The sequence below is a fragment of the Argiope bruennichi genome, chromosome 5 (genome assembly GCF_947563725.1).
Source record: "Argiope bruennichi chromosome 5, qqArgBrue1.1, whole genome shotgun sequence".
NCBI classification, from domain to species: domain Eukaryota; kingdom Metazoa; phylum Arthropoda; class Arachnida; order Araneae; family Araneidae; genus Argiope; species Argiope bruennichi.
In genome coordinates, this window is record NC_079155.1 from 35432793 (window position 1) to 35455745 (window position 22953).

Genomic DNA, 22953 nt, shown 5'->3' on the forward strand with positions numbered 1-22953 from the left:
ATAAATCCTCAAGATTTTCAATCTGCAGAGATAGAGGAAAAAAAAAAATCTAAATTATGGTACCAAATAAATAATCGCCTGTGCATAAAATACGTCCTTCTTTAATATTCGTATGCTTAAAATATATAAAGTAACTTAAAAGATCATCCGGGTTCGAAAAATTATATTTGCAAAACAGAAACAGTATTGAATATTAATATTTTTTTGGACTAAAACTCTTCAAGTTCAATACTACAAAATCATAAATACCATAAATTCATAGAAATAAGAAATCAATACCCAAATCTACATTACATTTTTTACAGCATGCCCTTCAAAAATGTCTGGATTATTGAGATTATTGGCTTTTCAAGATCTTCCAAGTTAACCTCAGCAGTGGGAATAAATACTTGAGATTTTTAACTACCACAAAAAAGAATCATAATAGGTCAAGGTATGCGAGTATGTTCGGGAGGAATTTTTTTGAAAACTATTAATAAATAATTATATTTTTGTAAATTTGCATAAGAAAGATTGAAAAAACACCTATGAAATCAAAATATACGTTAAGTTTTAAAAACGGGGAAAAGGGCCTTTTTTTTTGGCTAAGGAGAATATAAAGCAAAAATTTTCTAGTTTAGATCCTTATCAAATAATTTGCTTAAAATTTTGCAGAGAGATTAAGAAATATATTATCTAGTTTTTGAACTAAAAATCAGATGTATTTCCATTCATTCTTTGGGGTTCGACTTATGAATAACACGAACTGTTCACTTTTTTCCACGTTGTGAAGCACTAAAACAACTATAAAATATTTCTATGTAATATTTTATAGTTGAACTATAGAATACTTATTCCCTCATTCTGGAACTGCAGAACACGAAAAATTTTTATACCAAATTTGAGCAAAAAATATCCATTAGATTTTAATATATGAAGTTTCTGGTAAGATGGATGGATGGATGGATATTGGATTTTTATGGTGCAAGAGCGAAAACTGGCTATGCTGCGCCAAAACAAGTGGTACGTGTATATTACCATATGATTGTTAAACAAAACATTTCCTCAAGGTTAAAATACAAACAACGTTTTACACTTATAAAAAGAAAGCGTAATAAGTTTAAAGGACAAAGATCTTAAAATTCAGACTCCAATTATGGAAAAAATTCCAAGAAAATGTTTAAAATCCCAATAGTTTTCATATAAAATGGAAAAAATTTATGGCCCTTAAAAATTCAAAGATATTCCTGTGAGGGTGTTCTCCCACCAATTCATGCATTTCCAATGATAATGAATTAAAAAACCGCACACGATGAGAATTAAATTTAGGACACTGAATTAAAATGTGTAAAACTGTAAGATCAACATTGCAGTCTGAGCACATCGGTGGACGCTGACCAAACAAAAGATGTTTGTGCGTAAGGCGGGTGTGACCAATGCGTAGTCTGGTTAATTTGACATCTGCCCCTCTAACCGAGACAGCAGGCCACAAGTTAATAGTCGGTTTAATAAAGCTTTGGTAATAAAAGCTCTGGTAAGAAAGTTCTATCAAAGATTTGAATTTGAGACAACAGCATTTAAAGATGTAAAATAGCATTAAAACGTATGTCAATGCAAATATAAAAGTTTGTGTATTCTCAAAAATAGACTTAGAAACAAAATTTTAATGATTTTTTATAAAGAAACCTGCTCAAACATTAAGAAAAAAAAATAATAATTTCGCAAAAAAAATTGATTTCTTAGTGTTCTCAACTATCTTAAATCAGAGACTATTTGACATTGTCGCTGATGTCAAAAAGAATCCATGACTAAAATCCTTGTTGCCAATCTAAATCTGGCTTTATTTTATTGCACAGGCATCTACGAACATAATGACTAGCGACATCTTATACGTCCAAGAAATGGACAAATGAGAAGTATCTCTTTCTCAACATTGTTTATATAGTAATTTCCAAATTTTTTTGGTTTAGGAGATTTAGACCTTCAATGTTGAGGTAATTATTTGTAATTACCTAGAGTGATCTGGAAAATTACTGGATGCATTAAAAAAAGTCAGACGAGGCCTTAAAAATAAAAAAGAAATTAATCTATAAAGAAGTGGGATTAAGAGATCATTATTGCTTTGAATTGTACAATAATATTTCGGACATCTCCCAGAGTGAAATATATCACAAAAATACTTTTAATTTAGCATAAATCAGCTTTTTCATATAGATAATAAGCAAGGAGTTTAGAATTCTACAAAACACAAGGCAAACAGACATTTGCCACAAAGCTAAACGCATTAGAAAACTAAAAATGAATTAATATATTAAAGGAAGTAAAAATAAAAAATTATACCCTATCTGCCAGGCAGAAATTGAGAATCGACTGTTTTTAAAATTTCCTTTTACTGTTCTTCCAAAATTTACAAATATAGTCTGGCAACAGGTTCTTATGTCCGTGATGAATTTTAAAGTTCGTGTTTATATGCTAATTAGATATAGAAATAAATTGATATGTTTATGAGCGAGCGAGCTCTAACATTATACTAAGTTTAAATATAAGAGGGTTGAGAATTATAATGCAAATAAAATAAATGATGAATAGGACAGTCCACTTGATAGCTGAAACTACAACCACGATTTAAAATCCATTGATCATGAATTTATGCCACCTCTATGGAAGTCAGCTGAGGCAGAAGAAAGAATCAAATTTTAGTATGAACACAAATATAAAAAGCATAAATAAGAGTGATTTAAGAACATTAAACAGAAAATAATGTTCTTGTATTTTGCTAAAATAACTATGGATATTATGGTTAATTAATCTTTAAAGAGTAATTACACAAAATATTATACACTAAAGCGTCCAGAAATAAAAGAGAGAATTACTAGTTTTAGTTTAGAAATAATTAGATTATATTAGTTTAGTTTAGTTATATTAACGTCTCGTTTTAAAGCAACACTAGGGCTATTTTGGGACGGACCTCGTAATTTCGAACCGTGGTCAGATGACGAGGACGAAACCTGAGCTGGCACCCCCTTCTCCACACCACGCCACACCAGCGGGAGGACGTTTGGCCAGGACGTTTAACGTGTACCAGACCCGCCTACACGACGGTTCTTCGGTGGAATCGGGTCTCGAACCTGAAACCCTCCGATTCCGAAGCCCAGACCTTACCACCAGGCCACCGTGGCCCAGAAATAATTAGATATATACACAGATAGATGTCACTAGTAAAGCAGAGTAATCTCAGTTTTTGAAATCTAGCACAAAATTTAGATAAATGTTTTTAAAGAAGAGATTTTATTTTAGAGGCTATCGTTTTCGAAAATTTCAAATTAATACAAACTGTACATACAAATCATCTTAAACGGCGTTCCTACGACCTGCCCTCCCTCATCCCCTGTTGCAGTTTTCCTGAATCCTTTGATAACTGACCAGTTTACAGACAATTTGTCGGTAAACTGGACAGGCATCAAAGAACCCCAGAAAACCGCAAGAGAGAGAAAACGGATGAACGCGTGATCGGCTGGAAGATTCTCCGGTCGTTGGAATGTGGCTTTAAATTGCTTCCCCAAAATTCATTAATGCATTAAATTAAGGACTTTTTTTGAGTATAATAATTACCCATTTCTCAGTTTTTTTTATTCTTCTCTGAATAAATACTCTTTACATTTACAATTGTATTCTCTTCTTATTTTCAAAAGTTTCTTTAAATTTCGTCAAATCTTTAAGGAACTATAAAATGTCTCTCAAAGTTACTGATTAAATACTTTCCTTCTATTTTAATATAATTAACAAAAAAGACATTTGAAATCTACTTTAATGCACGCCTTGGGTTTGTCGCCAATATGGATACCAAAACAAGCAAGTGGAATAGTTCTAGTAACTCAGTTGCTGATTTAGTCACTAATATTTTGCCTTGTTGCTACATTGGCGTTTTTTGGCATTATTGGCTATATGAAAGATCAAATTAGCTTTAAACTCATAAAACTTAAACAAAATTCTCATCTAAATTTATTTTAAATACGGAGATGACCCTATCCCTTTTGCGACATCCTGTCCTTTAACTCTATCATAGCACCTCAATAAACCTTCATCTTCAGTGGAATGTCTTTGGTTCAAAAGAGTCCTAAATAATTCCGAATCATCGTAAAATAACCATAAACATGATTAAATTCTTAATTGATCGGGGAGAATTATTCCAATTAGACTAATCCTATTAATTTTTCCTTGCAATTTACCTGCATTTTATTCATAGTATATCCTAAATCTTCCTCCAGAATCTCATTTTTTAAAATTGCTTTATTTTTTCACTCATACTGTACATTATCATATTAACTCATCAAGTTTTGCATGTACTCCAGATATTTTTCATTCTAGCTTTTACCATTTTTTTGTTAATGTTATATGTATTCATATTTCGGCATTTGTATGTTTTCTTGCAACTGATTGCAGTGTAATTTTCTCCCCTTTTTTAGTATTTTAATAAAGTTCACCCATCTATACCAAACAGGAAAGGGATGTAAAGAGATGGAAGATTCCAGAAATAAGAGATTCCATAATTCACACATCCGTTGCCCGTTCTGTTAAATAAGTCTTGTTTACGGGATGCAGAAATGATAAGCGTACATACCTTCCTCTGAAGAACATTAATTTTCCTGTCCTTGATTTCCATATGGTCCCTGAGTTCTTGAACTTCTTGCATTAAACGGTTCTTTTCTTGACTAGAAGTCATAGTCTGCTGAGTCTTCTTTTCGATGAGCTTATTTTTTTCTTCGAGACGAACTCTCAGCTCTTCGACCTGCAAGTGAGGACATAATTTACTTACAAATATTTAGCATATAGAAATATAAACAAATATCAAAGGCAAAATGTAATTTAAATATAAAACTAGCAGAGAAGGTCTTCCAAAAAATGTTTCGCATATTTTTTAACAAATTCTTTTCAACACCCGCATAAAATAATGAACATTGGATACTCTAGAAGGCTTTACAAGGCATTGGTAAAGAATATTTACGATATATCGATCTTCAGCGAGAATATAACGTTTTTACTGAATCTACCGTTGTCGATTAATCATTGGCATAAGATTAATACACAAAAAAAACAAGAAAATTGAATATGTATTTTGGACGCCTCTTTTTCTCCGATTGAAACCAAAATATGACACAGAACTGTAACTGTAGTCATAAGATCGCATATCAAATTTCCTTTATTTAAATCATTGCGCTTATTACAGTTTACATGAAGGCAGAATTAGGGACAGAAAGTACAGAAAGTTTCGAATGAAAGTTCTGTTAAGCTTTCATTATCTATATAAGTCTTCTCTATTTTGTTAGTTGAGTATGCATAGAATAAAGCGCCATTGTTTTTGATATTGGGCCTGTTTGACATTTCAATGTGCACCTATCGGATGGAATTTGTATATTTTCTATTACAAAAAAAATCATTTTTTCTATGAGCTTCCGCCACGATTCTCGAATATTCTGAATCCTTTATTTTTATCACAAAATGATTACAACATTATTTTATTGTATGGAATTATTTTTTTGACAGAAAATATATCTGACAAATGTTAAGCTTAGTCATAACTGAAACACTTCATAGATTATTTTTAAAAATATCACAGCGAACTTACATCAGCTTGTAACATATTGTAATGTTCTTCTTTGGCACAAAGTGATTCTTTTAGCACAGCAATATGCCTCTGGTAATCATGGTGCTGTTCCTCTAAAGTTTTCATCTTAGCATTCATTGCTACTATTTCTTGATCTCTTCTATTCAATTCTATCCTTAGTTCCTCCATCTAAAAACGTAACAGAATAAATTTTTAAATTTACAATAGAATTGATGAATTTTACTATCATTTGTTTCATTATAATAGTTGAAAATGGTTTTTTTAAAATCAATTATGAATCATTTAAAATAATTTCAGAAAATTTGATGGATTTTGAGAAAGCACAAAAATAAATAAATTTTCGTTCCAAACATTAACAGGTTAAAGAATTATGCATATCCTATTATTCCGTGTTGGCAGTTTGAAATTCAATCTGAAACAAAGCATCGTGAACAAATACATTTTTCGATTTGGCAGAGGAGAAATTATGAAAAAATTAATTATAAAATAAAAATTAACTATAAGACAAGACAAATTCACGATAAACTCTAAAACTGACAGTAACATTACTTCACATTAAATAGTTTATAGCTTAATTATTATTATTTGAAAAGGACAGATATCTCCGATTGTTAATAATCAAGAATTTACAAAACAGTTGCAATAGCATAATTTCTTTTTGAAAACCAAATTTTTTCCACAAAATAAACAATAATGAATGCCGATATGATAGATTGTAACAATTATAATAATGAGTGCAAATATGACAGTAAAATTGTGCTTTAATAATGTATGATGTCCATAACTTAAGTAAGCAATTTAAAATAGTTTAAGTATAAACGTTAGGGAAAAAAGTCATTAAAAATGTTTGGAAACTGTGTTATCTAATTTTTGTCGTCGTTAGAAATTTAATTTAAGCACTGGTTATTTTTCAAAATCACCGCCAATTTACGGTTTTGCCGAAAAAAAAAATGATTTTCGTTTTTTGGTTCGTTGAACTAAATTTTACCATTATTGGATAAAGAAGGTTAAGAATCCATAATAGAAGATAACGAAGAATACAAGAAAACAATACGAGAATTCATAATACAAGAATTTAATACCTAAGTAGATAGAAATCGATAGATAATCATTGGTCGATAGATAATCGATAGATAATAATATAGAAATATATCCTATAAATACAGTTTATTTTCTTCCAAAGTTATAAATTAAATAATAAATTAAGCTTCAGAAAAATAATTCAATTTGGAGCTAAATTTTCAAAATAATTCTTCTTTTCGATGGGAAAAAAACTCCCGCTCTATATTCATTTTTTCGAATCTTTTTTATGGAATTCTGGCAACAGGATATATGGAATGTCCATAAATAATTTACAAGATAACGAAATAAAACTGAAATTCAATTTTTCATAGTAAGAAGGAATTATTTCAATCAATATATTAATATAATTTTTATATCAAGGAATAACACGGAAACTATTTTATTTATAGCTAAAACTGCGCCGTGCAAAAAAAAAAAAAAAAAAAAAAAAAAAGGCGAAGTGCATTCTTTGGTCACGGGAAATGAAATTTTTGAAAACAGTTCATAAGCGATTCAGAGATGAAATCAGTAAGTCTTGACCAAAGGAGCAAACAATTAAATGGTGATTTCAACAGATCCGAGAGACCGGGATTAGATTGCATCAAACAGGGGTGTGTATGTGTGTGATTTCCTCGATGAACCATTCCCAGAATGGTAGAGATAGTCCATTTTCATAGTCTTCACATTGTCCCTATCATATCTCTCGACTTCTTTTTCTAAGAGCTGATGATGAAGTGAAATTTATACCGCAGATGTTGGACATCGAAATCTTAAGAAATCGAATTACCACAAAAACAATTGTGACTCTCGCATATTTTTAGCAATGTTTGGAAGAAAACCGGAAGAAAAAACTCTAACAGATTTGATATACTAGGAGCAACTAATGACATTCATGTTGAAATATATTAACATAAAATTTTTGAAATGTTAAATAAAATCCAGTAAGTCTTTTTTTTTTGTTTTCGTGTACTGTATTATCACTATGAGTATAAAACGTTCATGACACATAACGTTCATGACACATAATTGCTCATATTACTTACTGCCGAAAGGTAAGTTGTCACTTATAAACAAATCGCTATATGAATGTTTTAGATTGCTGCAATTAATTTTAATTTTTGCAAAATAATGGAGCTGCAAATTATTATTAGAAATTCTAATGTTCACTACGTAGCTAATTAAACTCCATTCATATTCATACAGAAAATTCAAAAAGTGTAAGTTTTTGAAATTAACGTCATTTTTTTTAATTAATGTAATCTTATTCTGTATCTCATTTTGAACTATTTTGCAATTTACATCGGTTTCCACTTATCTCTAATGTGTAAAGAATTAATTCAATCTTTCTGGGACATCCAGTGGAAAATAACTAATAAAATTTTCAGATCAACGCCTGCTTTATTATTGAAAAATTCGATTTCGGGAGGAAAAAAAATCAGGGTAGTTAAAAATGCCTATGTACTCTTTTATTAGTCGGAATTCGAAGACCGAAAAAAAATCCTATTCTAAAATTCTGAAAAGATAATGGGAAAATTGTTTACCGATAAAATAGCGCTACATTGTGAAAAACCGATGTGTGCGCTCTCTCCTTATTGGAAACGAAATTTTCGGAAACAGTTTAGATACGATTCAGACGTAAAAAGTGATCTTTTCATTAATAAAACGTCAACAGGCGTTGACTTACTTCAATGTTCAACCAGTCTCTAGGCCATCTAAAACAGCGGTTATTCGCGTGCAGTACGGTATGAACTTTATAGTGTTACGATTTCGGAGACATTTCGGATAATCCGGATTTAGGTACTCGAGCTCGGTTAACCGGGATTTTAATTGTATTTACAAAATTAAAACAGCTTCAAATCGCCTACAAACTTCATGGACACCTTGTAGGGCGCATATACGTACCTTTGACAGTAATTCCTTCTTTTCAGTATCATTATTTGGTTTAACAGCAACGTTTCCGTTATTTTCGCATGCACCGTTGATCAATATGAAATGCTGTTTTGAAATTTTTGATTCAAGAAGTTCAATTTCTTCTTCTAAAACCTTGATTCTAGAGTCCTGATCAATTTAAGCAAGTCAAAAGCAAAAGAAATTAAAATCGAAGCACAAAAATTAAAGCATAAAAAAAAGCATTAATCATATCTATGAACTGAAAAAAGTAGCAAGCCATGCAAAATAAATATAAATAAATGAACAAGGAGTGAAATGCATTATTATATTTTAAAAGATACAAATAAATAAAAATAATGCTTGGTGAGACTGATTTTTTAAGGTGCTAAAGCTTTAAAGTCGCTTTCCTTATTATTAAGTTGTTTTTTGTTGAGCTAAGCATGCACACAGATTGACTTTTTAAAATTATTAAATTCATTTGAAATTTTTGTTATTGTGATATTAATTCAATAAAAAAAAAGACAGCAATTTTTTTTTTTTAAATTTGAACATTAGATGTGAACCTTTGGGGCACTAAGCAAGTTACTTCAAAGTGATACAAACTAACAATTTCTCAGGTTTATAGAGGGAATTATGCTATGTAGTAATTTATATAGTTAAGAATATAATAAATTGTATCATTTAATTTAGCATTTCTTAAAAGGATTTATCGATAAATGTGAATTCAACCTAAAGAGAGATATTTAGTTACAAACAGCATAGTAATTCTGAATTTTGACAACATACTATTAAAAGCTGCATAATTTTAAAAAAAAAAAATTTAGAGATAATTTTTAAATAAATGCTTCAATTTAAAAGAAACGAGCGAGCAAATAATACTGATTGTATTAACCCTTTCTAAGGCCGTGGGAAGTATGTTTCCCACCAAATTTATCAATCTTTGTATGAAATTATGCAGGTTGGCATAAGTTCTGACAAATTTTTTTAGAAAGACAGGAACTTAAATGCTTCAGTTATTTATCTCACACAAAATGATGTGTCTTGATTTGTTACTTAATTATTAATTAACCAAATTAATTAATTAATCAAATTAAATTTATCTAATAAGCTAAATGAATTCTTTTTCTTATTTTAATTTCAAGACTAAAAATATTTTAACATAATATGACTAGAAAAAAATGGCCCTTTAAAGGGTTAAAAGAAACGAGCAAATAATACTGATTGTATTAATAGACCCCAAAAACGTAATTATCCCTTACAAACAGCAATAAACAAACAAAACATAACACAAATGCGTAAGCAAAAATTTACGCCGAAATATTATACATGGCATCACAAATCAAAGCTTAAGCAATTACTTTAAATAATAATAATAATAATTTTAAAGCAGCGTGAAGCATGCACTATTTGACATTATATTATGCAATAAAGAAAACTGAACCTTATCTAAAATCAACAATTTCCTTTTATTTAATTATTTTATTAATAGAGATTTCCAATAATACTATCGAAACATTTGCTTTTATTGGAACCTAAAATCGAAATAAATAGTTTTAAAAATGTAATAAAATTTACCTTCGTTTCCAGAGTAGCTTCTAATATTTGAATTTTCTTTTCATTCTACATAACAAATTCAAATACTACAATAAGTGATTATTATATGTGAACTCTCATTTTTAATTAAAAGACTGTTTGCACTACAAGCGCGCTTCGCTAAAAGATTTAAAAAAAAAAAAAAGACATAGAAACCATGATAACAAAATAAATTATTTATAAGGTTAAATTTCAACCAAAACGAATCTGATGAATCTAATCGTATTTATAGATACTAGCATTACGGTAAGATGAAGAAAATAAGATTTGTAAAAGCAACATGTGAATCGTAAAGCTGCATCATTAGCAACGATTCTTGGAAACAAGTGTTTATCAAAGACATGATGAAAAATAATGAAAAAAATTCGTGGGAAATGAATAGAGCGTTGATGATCTAAAACATTATGAAAGCATGCAGCAATAGCTTCATTAGAAGCCTTTCAAATCTCGCGAAACCTAATTATGGGCAAGGCCTTGACACGGACGGAGTGAATATAATAATATTTAGATAAGATATGAATGGAATTTAATTAATAACATTAATACTTTAATTAGAAATTTATACAATAACGTGATATTGTTGTTACTTATGGCACTTGTTATGGACAAGTCTGCTAACGAAGTCAACGATTTAAGCCGAGTTTGAGAGTAGCTTCTAAGGGTAAAGGTCCTTGACCACCTGAGGGCAGAAGTCTGACTTCTAGCTCATAAGATGACACTCACACACTCGCTTGCACAACCCCTTTTTAAAGGGGGAGGGCTCTTCCACACACCTCACAGATAGAACGCAGGGTAAAGAATAACCATGCCCGAATCAGGACTCGAACCCAGGATGTCCAGATCAAGGGGAAGCCTCGCTACCTCTAGGCCAGGACGCCGGCAAGTAATATTGGGATGTATTGATATAAAACACAATTGAAGAATTATTTTTTTTTGTTAATAATTACAGTAATATATGCTCGAAAATTATATTTATCAAATGAAATATGTCAATCACTATTTCATTAATTAGAGGAAATAATTAATTAGAAGCAGGTAAAAATTATAAAATTTCAACTACTCGATGTTATAAATGATGACAGTGATCGGATATCACATGATAGGATAGGATAGGATTTGATATTTTAATTTAAATATTGGTATATGCAAATGAATTTATACACAATGTATGTAGTTCTACACTATTTAAATGAATTCATTTTCCCTATTTTCATAATTTTTTTTTACATATACATGTTTTTTTCAAAAAATTTTATTTCCAAAAATTGTTGCTAAGAATTTTGCAACGAGCCTTTGATAATAGCGCATGGGCACATTACTGTAGGTTGACTTTACTTCCATTACATCAAGCTCTCAAGGGCTGAAGTTTAGTTTAGTCACATTGATGCTCGTAATTTTGAACCGCGGTCAGATGATGAGGACGGCACCTGAGCTGCCACTCCTCTTTCCAAACTTCCACAACACACTAGCGGGACGACGTTTGGTCACGATGGATTTAGCGTGCACCAGACCCGCTTACACGAGGTTTTTAAGTGGAATCGGGTCTCGCGTCTAAAACCCGCCGGTTCCGAAGCCGAGACCTTACCACCAGGCCACCGCAGCCCTCTCTAGGACTGAAAGCAATTTTGCTATATAAGAATGCAGTAGTAAAATCTGTAGAATGATTACAAAAGAATGCCATTAAAGAAATTGGTGTAGTAAGTGCAGCACAGCATATTAACTAGAAAGAAAGCCACAAAGAAAAAAATGGCTACAAAGTTTTACTTAATTGCAGAAAACGTATGCTATATGTAACAGATGAATTCTGAAGGCAAAATTAGAAAAGATTAATATATGTTCTAAAGTATTTAAAATTTCAGTTAAAAAACATGGAAATTTAAAGACGGGTTTATAATATTCATCGCATAGCACACAAACCAATGATTTGTCTCACAACTAAAGATACTACATTTAAAACCAAGTAATTACGATCCTTCCCGTCAGGGTAATGCAGTGACATTAAATCTATCGTCAAAGCGAAACTAGTCAGAATTGGCAAGGCGTGGACTGAAAATTAATCTAATTTAAGCAACCCAAGCTAATTTCTTATCATAAAGTGAGGGCACGGATTTCAAAATTAAGTTCGAGAAGAGATTTAGTATAATATGTGTATTAAAGTTTACATTCATTCAAATATTAAAGCGCAATAGCGAATCAATTCCGAAAAAGTAACCTTTAAACTTCTGACATAGCTTATGCATTCATAAATTGTGTAGTAATTAGCAAACAGTGAGGTACAGTTCATGTATCAAATGAATGAATATTTATCTGAAAATGAAAAATGAGGCATATATTAACAAAAAATATCTATAAATTGTTAATTTAATTTTAAATAATTTGATACAAATTTTTTTTAAAAAAATACATTGAGGATCTAATTTTTTTTCTTGTTACCATGCGAGTTCCGAAAACGCTGTTCGGAACTGAACGGAAGTGACAGCTTACTAAAAAGTTAAATGCCATTACGCTAATTAGACTGCGATGGGATGATTTATTACGGGTAGGATGGGAGAGGTGTGTGTAGGCAAGAAAGGGTTACGGTGTAGTGTAGCAAAATTTTCACCTTTGGGGTTGGAGTGAAACTGTCATGGAGTGATGTTTAATGACCAACCTAATTAGATGAACAAAAATATTGTTTTGAATCTGTAATCTTGCTTCCCAGTACAGTAAAATGCACCAAAAAATCGTAGGAAAGATCATTTTTCCATTATCTATCTCAAATTGATGCTGATCGGATGCCAGATCAGTGACCCCCGTCTTGGCAATCATTTGGCGATTCTGGTGACAAGATGATACGAGAATCTTTAAGAAATGTTGATAGTAGAACCAATAGGAGTTGAGGTATACTTGATTGTTCGAAAACCTTCTCTGCCCTGCTCCGGAAATTATTAAAGGCCGGCATTTCAAGCCAAAGCCATCGCCAAGTGAGAATCGTCTAATATAGAATCGCATAGCGAGTCAACGGGGAATCGCAAGCGTTGAGAGGAGCTTAAGCGATTGGTGAATTGAGCTGTGCGCCGAATCTTGAAATTTATTAGAGAAGCAGCATCAAGTCTTGTGTGGAGTGGCCAGACGTATTGTAGTGAGTCGGCAGTTGGATACAGCTAAAGCGAGGAGACAGTGGCGAATTGCAGGCGTTTGGAGAGACCGAAGAGAGTAGCTATGTAGATACCCTCCTCCTGCTGAGTTCAGTCTGGACGCTTTGTATGCTGTGATTGTTGTTAGCTACCGATTACTACTTGTGGGGTGCTATTTGTTCTAAGTGCGCTGCTGTGTATTGTGTGTGTACGTCTCGGTTATACATTTGTCGATGGTGTATTCGAGCCTACGTGTTAATAATCGTTGTTTACTATTGGGGCCTGTTGATTGTGTTACACCATATATCCACTATAAGCGAACCCGTTGACTTTACGACTTAGTGGAGGAAGTTCTGTAACAAAATAGAATTATGTGGAGTGCCACCATTCCATTGGCGTGGTGTATAATGATCGTGAATGATAGGCTTAATACATAGAATTAACAATCTATACGTGGATAGTTTAAGACATGTAGTTCATCAAGCAAAAACTGAATAGATTCCAGTTAGGAATGAAATAAATACTTCATTCAAGCCATCTGTTTTTAAATCACCAATCACATCTTGAAAGAAAATACGGAATACTCCACGTCAATTTAAAATAAAGTTTTATCGTTAAAATAGAAAATATGTAACCACATAATGGATGCCAGCTTACTTTATTAAGATCTTTATCTCTCGATTCGTACATAGATTCCAAATGCCTATATCTTGCTTCAGTTTCTATGAGTTTGCTTTTTAATCTTTCTACTTCTAACCTGTCTTCCTGTCCACCTGTAATAGAAAATATAAAATATGTTAAATATTCAATCATATTTATTAAAAGTAAATTAATAAGAAAACAGGAAATGCATTTTACCTACCATCGTGATGAAATTTAAAATTTAACAAATTTCTTTCTATGCTCTTGATTTCTTGTGTATTTAAAAATAAGAACACATTTTGGTTTTAGCTTTTCGTAATATATTGCAAAGAATTAATATGCAAAGTTCTTGATTTCTTGTGTACTTAAAAATATGACTTTTTTAGGTTCAACTTTTCATAATATATTGCAAAGAACTGATAGGCATTTTGAACCACTTCCCTTTAACTATACGATTTCAGGATCACCCTAACTTATACAATTGGAGACTACAAATTTGGGAGCGATGATATTAATTAGGCGCTCTATCAGAACCATAATTAGGAATTTAAAGACTGATGATCTAATGAAAATACTTACTTAATTAAATGAGTGAGGAGCATTATAAAAAAGAGCAAATCAACTGATATCTGATAAACATCTTATTATTTTGTAAATAAGAACATTTCCAAAATGGTACATTACAAGTTAGCTACTCATGATCGAATACAATTAATATTAACGGTTAAATAAAACCAGCGGGAGTGATCTGATAAAAATTTCTCACATTCTCTCTAATAAACTTGCCATGCTACAAAACATCTTTCATGGCATTGGTGTAGATTAGTTATGAAATATTAATTTTTGGCGTGAATTTAGCCTTTTTACTCAATCTATCATGTGATCCTTGGCGAGTTATTTGGCATGCATTAATAATTCCCAAAAATCAAATTTATGCTTTAGACATGTTTTTCTCAAAAGATAGAAACAAAACAAACGACACAAAACTACTCATGTGATCACAAAATGTCATACCAAATTTGATATATTTACGCCATTGCGTTGTGGTAAATAGCTTATAAGCCAGTTAACAGCGAAGCTACACGAGCAATTGCTTTTGTATTGTGGTCATGTTACTGGGCTGCGAACCACAAGGTCCCAGGTTCAATCCCCGCCCATAACAATTCGCCACAGCGTTTTTAAACTATCATGTTTGCACATTTTTTTGAAAGTACAGACTGTCAACCCTTTCATGGATTTGGCTCAAAATTTAATAGGTGTATACACTATGTAACATAACGCTATCCTGTGCCCCCATTACATATAACACTAAGTTACAAATTTATATATCGAATCTTATATATCCAGTTATCTTCGTTTTGTAATTATTGTTTTAACTTATATTCGAACAATCAGACAGATCTTCCTCTGAACTAATTTTACATAAAATTTGATAAAAATCTGCATATTTGATGTAAAGACCTTAAATTTAAATCGTCCAAAAACGTTTTTGAGTTATCTTTGTCACAGACAGACAGATAGATTTTCAAAAAATGTGTTTTTCGAACTCGTGGATGTCTAAAATGTGGAGATTCGTCAAAATCTCGAGTTCGAATCCTTTGGCGATTGCTATACTTTCTCGTATACGTACGTATAAGTGAAAGTAAAAAAGCACTATTCTGTCCCATATATTTATTTATTAATAATAAACATTTGTATGTTTTATATTAAAAATAAAATAAAATAATCATAAACAGTTAATTAACACTTTTACAGATTTAAAATAACAAGTAAATATTTTTTAATTCAAAATAAAATTTAAATCTTAATAGCAAAACATTAATCGCTTTTGGATCAAAGGTATTAAAAAGCTATGTATTTATTAGACCATGGACAAAGCAGCTCTGTATAGATTTGAATTTTCAAATACGTCTCCAATTTTGGTGTCCAAGGCACATACCAAACAACATTTATCTTGTTTGTTGTATTTTTCAGTTATCATGTTAACATAGACAGACAGAACAGTAGATGAATCTGACCCAAAATTGGTAACAGATAAAAAATAAAATAAAAACATAAATTAAACTTTATTTAAATCGTTATGTTTTGGAACTATAGTCTTAGCATGCATACGGATAGACAAAGAGACATACTATCCATAAAAGGATTACGTTCCAAACAGGAGACAAACCTCATTCTAAATTTGAACCTTCAAAGTTGTTGCATTTTTACTTTCTCGCATATGAAAGTATACAAAAAGAAAATATTGTAATCGCCAAAAAAAAAAAAAAAAAAAAAAAAAAAAATTAGAATTCGTTGTCTTGACGAATCTCCGCGTTTTAGACTTCACTAAGTTCGAAAAACATATTTTTGGGAAATATCTGTCTGTTTGTCAGAGGCAAAGATAACTCAAAGGAACTATATATAACTTTCAAAGTAAGTTCCACCGTCTGACTGTCTGAATATAAGTGAAGAGATAACTAAAAAACAAAAAGCGATACATAAATAAAAATTAACACGTAGATATAACAACTAAAGTGTAGACATGTGACAAATTTGGAATCAAATCCGACATGGGGTTGACCGTCCGTCTGTTGGTCTGTACTCTCACAAGCATACAAACGCGAAAACTAAAAACCGCAACCACTTAATTCAAATTTGGTATGCGGTCTTGTGATTACAATTGTATTACCATATCATATTTTGGTTTCAATTGGCCAGAAAAAAGAGAGTCCAAAATACATATTCAGTTTCCGGGTCCATGTATATTAAGCGCATCCCAGTGAAAAATTGCTAAAAAAATCACTGATCGCATGCCCTTAGCTCTTTCGTAACCTTTTTGCTAAAGAATATTGTTAATAATGAACAACTACCCGATTTTCTTCACTTTACTACATAGCACAAAGTGTTCATGTGCTGCAACCTGAAAATAAATATCTGTTCATGGTGTTCAAGACCTATCCAAGGAATAGTGAATATATGTAAAACTCATGGTAAGGATAAATCATAATAAATATATCTTTAATAATATACTCCAAAATTATTAAATATAACTAGAAAATAAAGCAGAAGACAAAATGTAGTATATATATCTACTCACATTCCTAGTAAGATTAAATCATTAAGACAATATGTTTTTATTTTAGTATATTTTCTATTATCATTTCTCTCTCTCTCTTTCTATATATATATATATAATTTAAAACTTTTCAAATCCCATTTTTATTAAAAGAACTGTTTTTTTTATTTCAACTATTTTACATTTTTAAATCTTAAAAATATATAATTTCACAAACTAAAGCGCACGCACGCACGCACACGCACACACACACACACACACACGCACACACACACACACACACACACACACACACACACACACACACACACACACACACACACACACACACACACATTTTCATTAAAAATTCATAAAAATGTGTCCAATTACTTTTTTTAATCATTCAGCTTTTACCCCTTAAAAAAACCCTTAATAAAACACAACCAAATTAACAATTTCCCGTTTTTGCAATCTAAATAAATTCATCCTTATAGGGATTAAGCATATTAAATTATACGTAAAATGATCCATTATAATAAAGAGTAAGCCATTTCAATGCTTTTATAATACGAAAGCCCTAGTGGGATAAAATTAACCAACAAATTTGTCATTTCAAATAATCCCATTAAAGAGCTTAGGATATTAAGCACATTAAGCTTAGGTAACTTGAACAAGAAAGCTCATTTTAATCAACATTAAAACATGACGGATGAATTGATAATGAGCTTAGAGAAACGCAATTTAACAAATTCTATTCAGAAGTAATTAAAAAATCCGACTACTTTATCATTTAATTACCTTAGGTAATAAATCTACATTTTCCTTCAGCTTTGTTGTTTAATTGCATAAATATATTAAAACAAATTTTGCACTTATTGTTCATTAAATAAAACCGGCAGAAGCGGCCACCCAGACACTTTCTTACATACTTCTTAAAAGTGTAATGCCTTCTCTCCTTCAATAGAAATTGTGGATCTAGAATAAAGTCGTAAAAGAACATTCGCTCAGATTTTCATTTTCAGAGTCCCATATACAAGTTTGTGCGCAACTTACAGTATAACGAAGAAAATCGGGTATGCATTTCGGGTGCCTTTTTTTACTAAGTGATGAAGCAAAAATTTGATGAAAAGATGTAATTTTAGTAACACATCATATACCAAATTTCATTTAAAAATTCATTGCCGAAATTCGTTAAAATCTCGAGTTTTTTTTTTTTTTTTTGGCGATTACGAAAATTTCTATTTGTATACTTCGTATTTGAGGAAACAAAAATGAAGTTTTCATAAATTTATGTTTATTCCTAACTAGCCGCCTTTGGCGACCAGCCGGTTCGCCAATCTTAATGTTTGTTAAAATTTTAATAATTAAATATTTTCCTACTTTAATAGCTTCTAATAATATTTTAATTATAATTATAAATTAAGTAATTAAGTAAAATTATAATAATATTCTCAAAATATTTTAAAACTTCAAATTTTGATACTCATATAATTCACTTATAATATTATAAACGCCTTCAGTCACAACGTAATATGTATCTCTCTAATTTTCTGTTTGCTCCCGTAGAATTTATACTTTAAATTAAAGTGGAAAGGATTAATCTGCAATTAATATAATAATATTTTTTACTGAAACAAAGTATTTTTTAATAATATGATTACTGAAAACAGTCACTGAGCGTTTAAACTTTATGGGCACTAAAGAATATCTTTCTTAATTTATGTAATACTAAACGCCTTTGGCGACCAGCCGGTTCGCCAATCTTAATGTTCGTTAAAATTTTAATAATTAAATATTTTATGCAATTCCTATTTTAATAGCTTCTTCATCAAAATATTTTAAAACTTCAAATTTTGATTGTCATATAATTCATTCATAATATTATAAAGGCTTTCAGTTATAACGTAATATGTATCTCTCTAATTTTCTGTTAGCACCCGTAGAATTTATGCTTTAAATTAAAGTGGAAAGAATTAATCTTCAATTAATATAATAATATTTTTTACTGAAACAAAGCATTTTTTTTTTTATAATCTGATTACTGAAAATAGAGTCACTCAGCGTTTAAACTTTATGGGCACTAAAGAATATCTTTTTTAATTTATGTATTATCTCAAGAATTTGTCAACAAAATTTTCTTAGATTCATCATGAACAGATCGATTCATTAACAATGTTTAATCTTAAATGCATCAAACACTAAGAAAATAAAACGAATCGTTTAAAATAAACGGTTGAAAACGGTAGAATTTATGCTTTAAATTAAAGTGGAAAGAATTTATCTTCAATTAATATAATAATATTTTTTACTGAAACAAAGCATTTTTTTATAATCTGATTACTGAAAATAGAATCACTCTGCGTTTAAACTTTATGGGCACTAAAGAATATCTTTTTTAATTTATGTAATATCTCAAGAGTTGGTCAACAAAATTTTCTTAGATTCATCATGAGCAGATCGATTCATTAACAATGTTTAAATGCATCAAACACTAAGAAAATAAAACGAATCGTTTAAAATAAACGGTTGAAAACAGGTTTTAAAAAAACTACTTAAAAAACGATGTACTTAAAACTATAAGCATATATAAAAAATATATAGCTAACATAAATACATTTTAATTACAAAAGCATACAACGAACCTAAAAATAATTTAAATCCAGTCCGCATCTTTTGATAATAATTGTCAACACAATGCGGAATTCAGAACACAATGCGCATGCGTGAATTTTCAACTCCAGTTATGTAACGTAAATACGTGATTTTTTCTACGCCAGTTGGGGTAACGCTATGCGGATTAGAAATTTTTAATTTCCTTTATTTTGTTTTATTTTAATTCAAAAGTACTTCAGAATGAATCTGAAAGATCGATTCATTAACAATGCTTAATTTTAAATGCATCAAACATTAAGAAAATAAACAGAATCGTTTGAAATAATCCGCCGAAAAATATTAACCCTAGCCTCATTACTGTTGGGAGAAAAAAAATTGAAGCCTTACTCATTTGGCGGTGGGGAAAATGGAAGATTTTTTTGGCGGAAAAGGTGGCGGTGGGGAAAATGGAAGATTTTTTTGCCGGGAAAGTTAGTTTTTAATTAATAATTAAAATTCTAATTAAAAATTCGAAAAAAGGAACCCCAGGTGCACATTCCCAACCTCCAAGGTATACATGTACCAAATTTGGTAGCTGTAGGTCAAACGGTCTGGCCAACACACACACACACACACACACACACACACACACACACACACACACACACACACACACATTGAGCTTTATTATAAGTATAGATTATAATAGTTGCTGCTTGTATTGATCATGATTGTGATTATGAATCGGTTGTATTGATCAAAATAATAGTGATCTCGGATGTAACGATCAATCGATTGTATTGATCAAAATAGAAGTGATCTCGGATGTAACGATCAATCGATTGTATTGATCAAAATAGAAGTGATCTCGGATGTAACGATCAATCGATTGTATTGATCAAAATAGAAGTGATCTCGGATGCAACGATCAATCGATTGTATTGATCAAAATAGAAGTGATCTCGGATGTAACAATCAATCGATTGTATTGATCAAAATAGTAGTGATCTCGGATGTGATGATCAAACGCTTGTATTGATCAAAAAATAGAAGTGATCTCAGATGTAATGATCAATCGGTTGTATTGATCAAAGTAGCAGCGATCTCAGATGTAACGATCAATCAACTGCATTGATCAAAATAGAGAGGAATGGATTTCTTTTTCTAATTACATAGAAATTTTGTCGATTCCAGCAATTAATAATTCGATGGCCAGACGTTTCGGCATGAAGATTTTATTAGGACTGAATATCACGATATTGAACTGATTAAGAGTATGACTCCCTGATTCATTGAAAATTCATCAGATCTTTCCGAAGACGATTATGAGGCCTGACTCAGCAATGATCAAAACTGGGAGACAATTAAAAAAAAATTACAGAAAGAACAATTTGCCACGCACGGATGAATCGAAGCGATAAGATGAAGAGATGCCAATAGAGAAATCACCATCCACCCACAAAACTGAAAGCCATTCGACCCTTAAGGAGATCAATCTAATACTTTGCTGAATATTATTCATGTGAAGGGTTTATCCAACGAATGCTTGATAACTCAATAGTCTCGATAAATTTTTAAACCAGCGGGCGTGGCCTTCTCAAAAACTTTCTGGCATAACCTCTAATAAATTTGTCATGCCAGAGAATGTCTTACATGGCAGTGCTGATACACAATATTGTTACAAATCTGTAATTTTGCTACCCGGCACGAATAGTGTCATCGTAAGAAAGACCGTTGTACGATCTGTCCTGTGCATGCTGAGCGGGTGTCGCGTCAATGACCTCAGAGCTTGGCGACAAACCTGGCAAGCGTTTGGCGGCTTGGCGATGAATATGGCGACAAAATGGATCATACTGGAAAGTTCGAGAAGTTTCACGACCCATCCAGTGGGAACCAAGATACACTCAGGTACGCCCTGATTGGTCTGAAGATTCTAGCCCCGCCTCCCGGAACTATAAAAGACGGGCACTCTGAACAAAGTATAGACAGCAAAGCACTGTGAAGTCTCTCCTTACCGGGGATAAGCCCCTGCCGGGGCTAGGCACGCCGTCAACCCAACCATCAAGCTGCAGTGAAGTGGTGTGTGAGAGTAGTCGGAGTCGCCGACAAGTAAAAAAGCGAGAAAGCGAGAGTATTAGACAGCAAGCAAGCTGCTGAACTAGCGATTAAATGCGCTGCGTTATTACTATTGATTGGCGGTATTTGTAGAGAAAAATGTTGTAACAATATTAATCATTTGAGTGAATTTAACATTTTTATTGAATCTATCGTGCCATCCTTGGCGATTAATCCCTGGCATACGATTAATAGTATCTAAAAATCGAATTTGTGTTTCAGACGCGTTTTTATCAATCTATGGAAACAAAAAAATAATCCAAAATTACAATTGTAATCATAAATATATCAAACTAAATTCGATATATTTAAGTCATTGCATTTTTGAGTTATCGCGTGTACGTGTTTCTGAAGTACAGAAATACTGATCGACATTTGTTGGATTTAGCTCAAACATTGTTAAATGTCTACATTATAGATATTAAATCTGTGCACCAATTTTATCTATACAGATCTCTTCTTTTTTGTAGTTGTTGTGTCCAAATAGGAATAATTTTGAATTTTGGCTGCACTGATCATTTGGATGGAGTTTTCACTTTGCCTGGAACTAAAATGATAACTACAAGCGCCGTTCATTGTACTAGATTCGAAATAAGAACATCTAAAATATTTCTCGCTATTTGTCATACTCATTTCAGTTTAATTTGATTTAATTTCATACCCGAGTTTAAATTGATTTGGCAAATTTCCAATTTGAAGTTACGGGAGAACAATTTTAGAATGGATATGTGGAAATTGAATTGGGACCCGCGACGTTAGGGTCCGTAGCAGCGTAACATAACCACTAAACAAAAGTGATCACCTTAATCCGGAGGCTGTTAACTGGCTTATGAAGCTACCACCACAATACTTCCCCACCAGTGAGTCGGTGGAGACGAACGCTTTTATCGCGCCAAGCGGTATGGCGAGCGTGTGTGAGTTGTTGTTGTTGCATAAAGTGAGTCAGACGTCTTTTTGGTTGCTACGTCAAGTGTGTCTGACGACTTTTCGCTGCGGGTAGATGGCGCCACGATAGTTTCACGAAAATCACGTCCGGGTCACCAATGTGGAAATTGGATTGCCAAGGACCAAACCCGCGACATTAGGGTCCGTGGCCGCGTAACATAACCACCAGACAAAAGCAATCATTTTTGTCCGGTGACTGTTAACTGACTTATGAAGCTACCACCACAGATCTCGAAATTTTGATATCTATGTCCTGAGCAATTACACCTCTCTCCATTTACGCGTTACACTAACACACAGATGTTAATTAACGGACATCAGGTGCATATATAAAGCAGATCTTACATCGGGAT

General features: G+C 31.7%; 1 protein-coding gene across 1 annotated transcript in view; it reads right to left on the reverse strand.

Annotated features, from left to right (window-relative positions):
* Positions 1 to 22953, reverse strand: part of LOC129969269 (golgin subfamily A member 4-like) — a 177952-nt gene that overhangs the window by 32056 nt on the left and 122943 nt on the right. The window contains exons 4-7 of the mRNA XM_056083749.1: positions 13924 to 14039; positions 8570 to 8725; positions 5606 to 5773; positions 4601 to 4768 (exon numbers count right to left, since the gene is read on the reverse strand). Of these exons, the coding sequence (XP_055939724.1) occupies positions 4601 to 4768; positions 5606 to 5773; positions 8570 to 8725; positions 13924 to 14039 (608 nt within the window). The remainder of the gene's footprint in view (positions 1 to 4600; positions 4769 to 5605; positions 5774 to 8569; positions 8726 to 13923; positions 14040 to 22953) is intronic.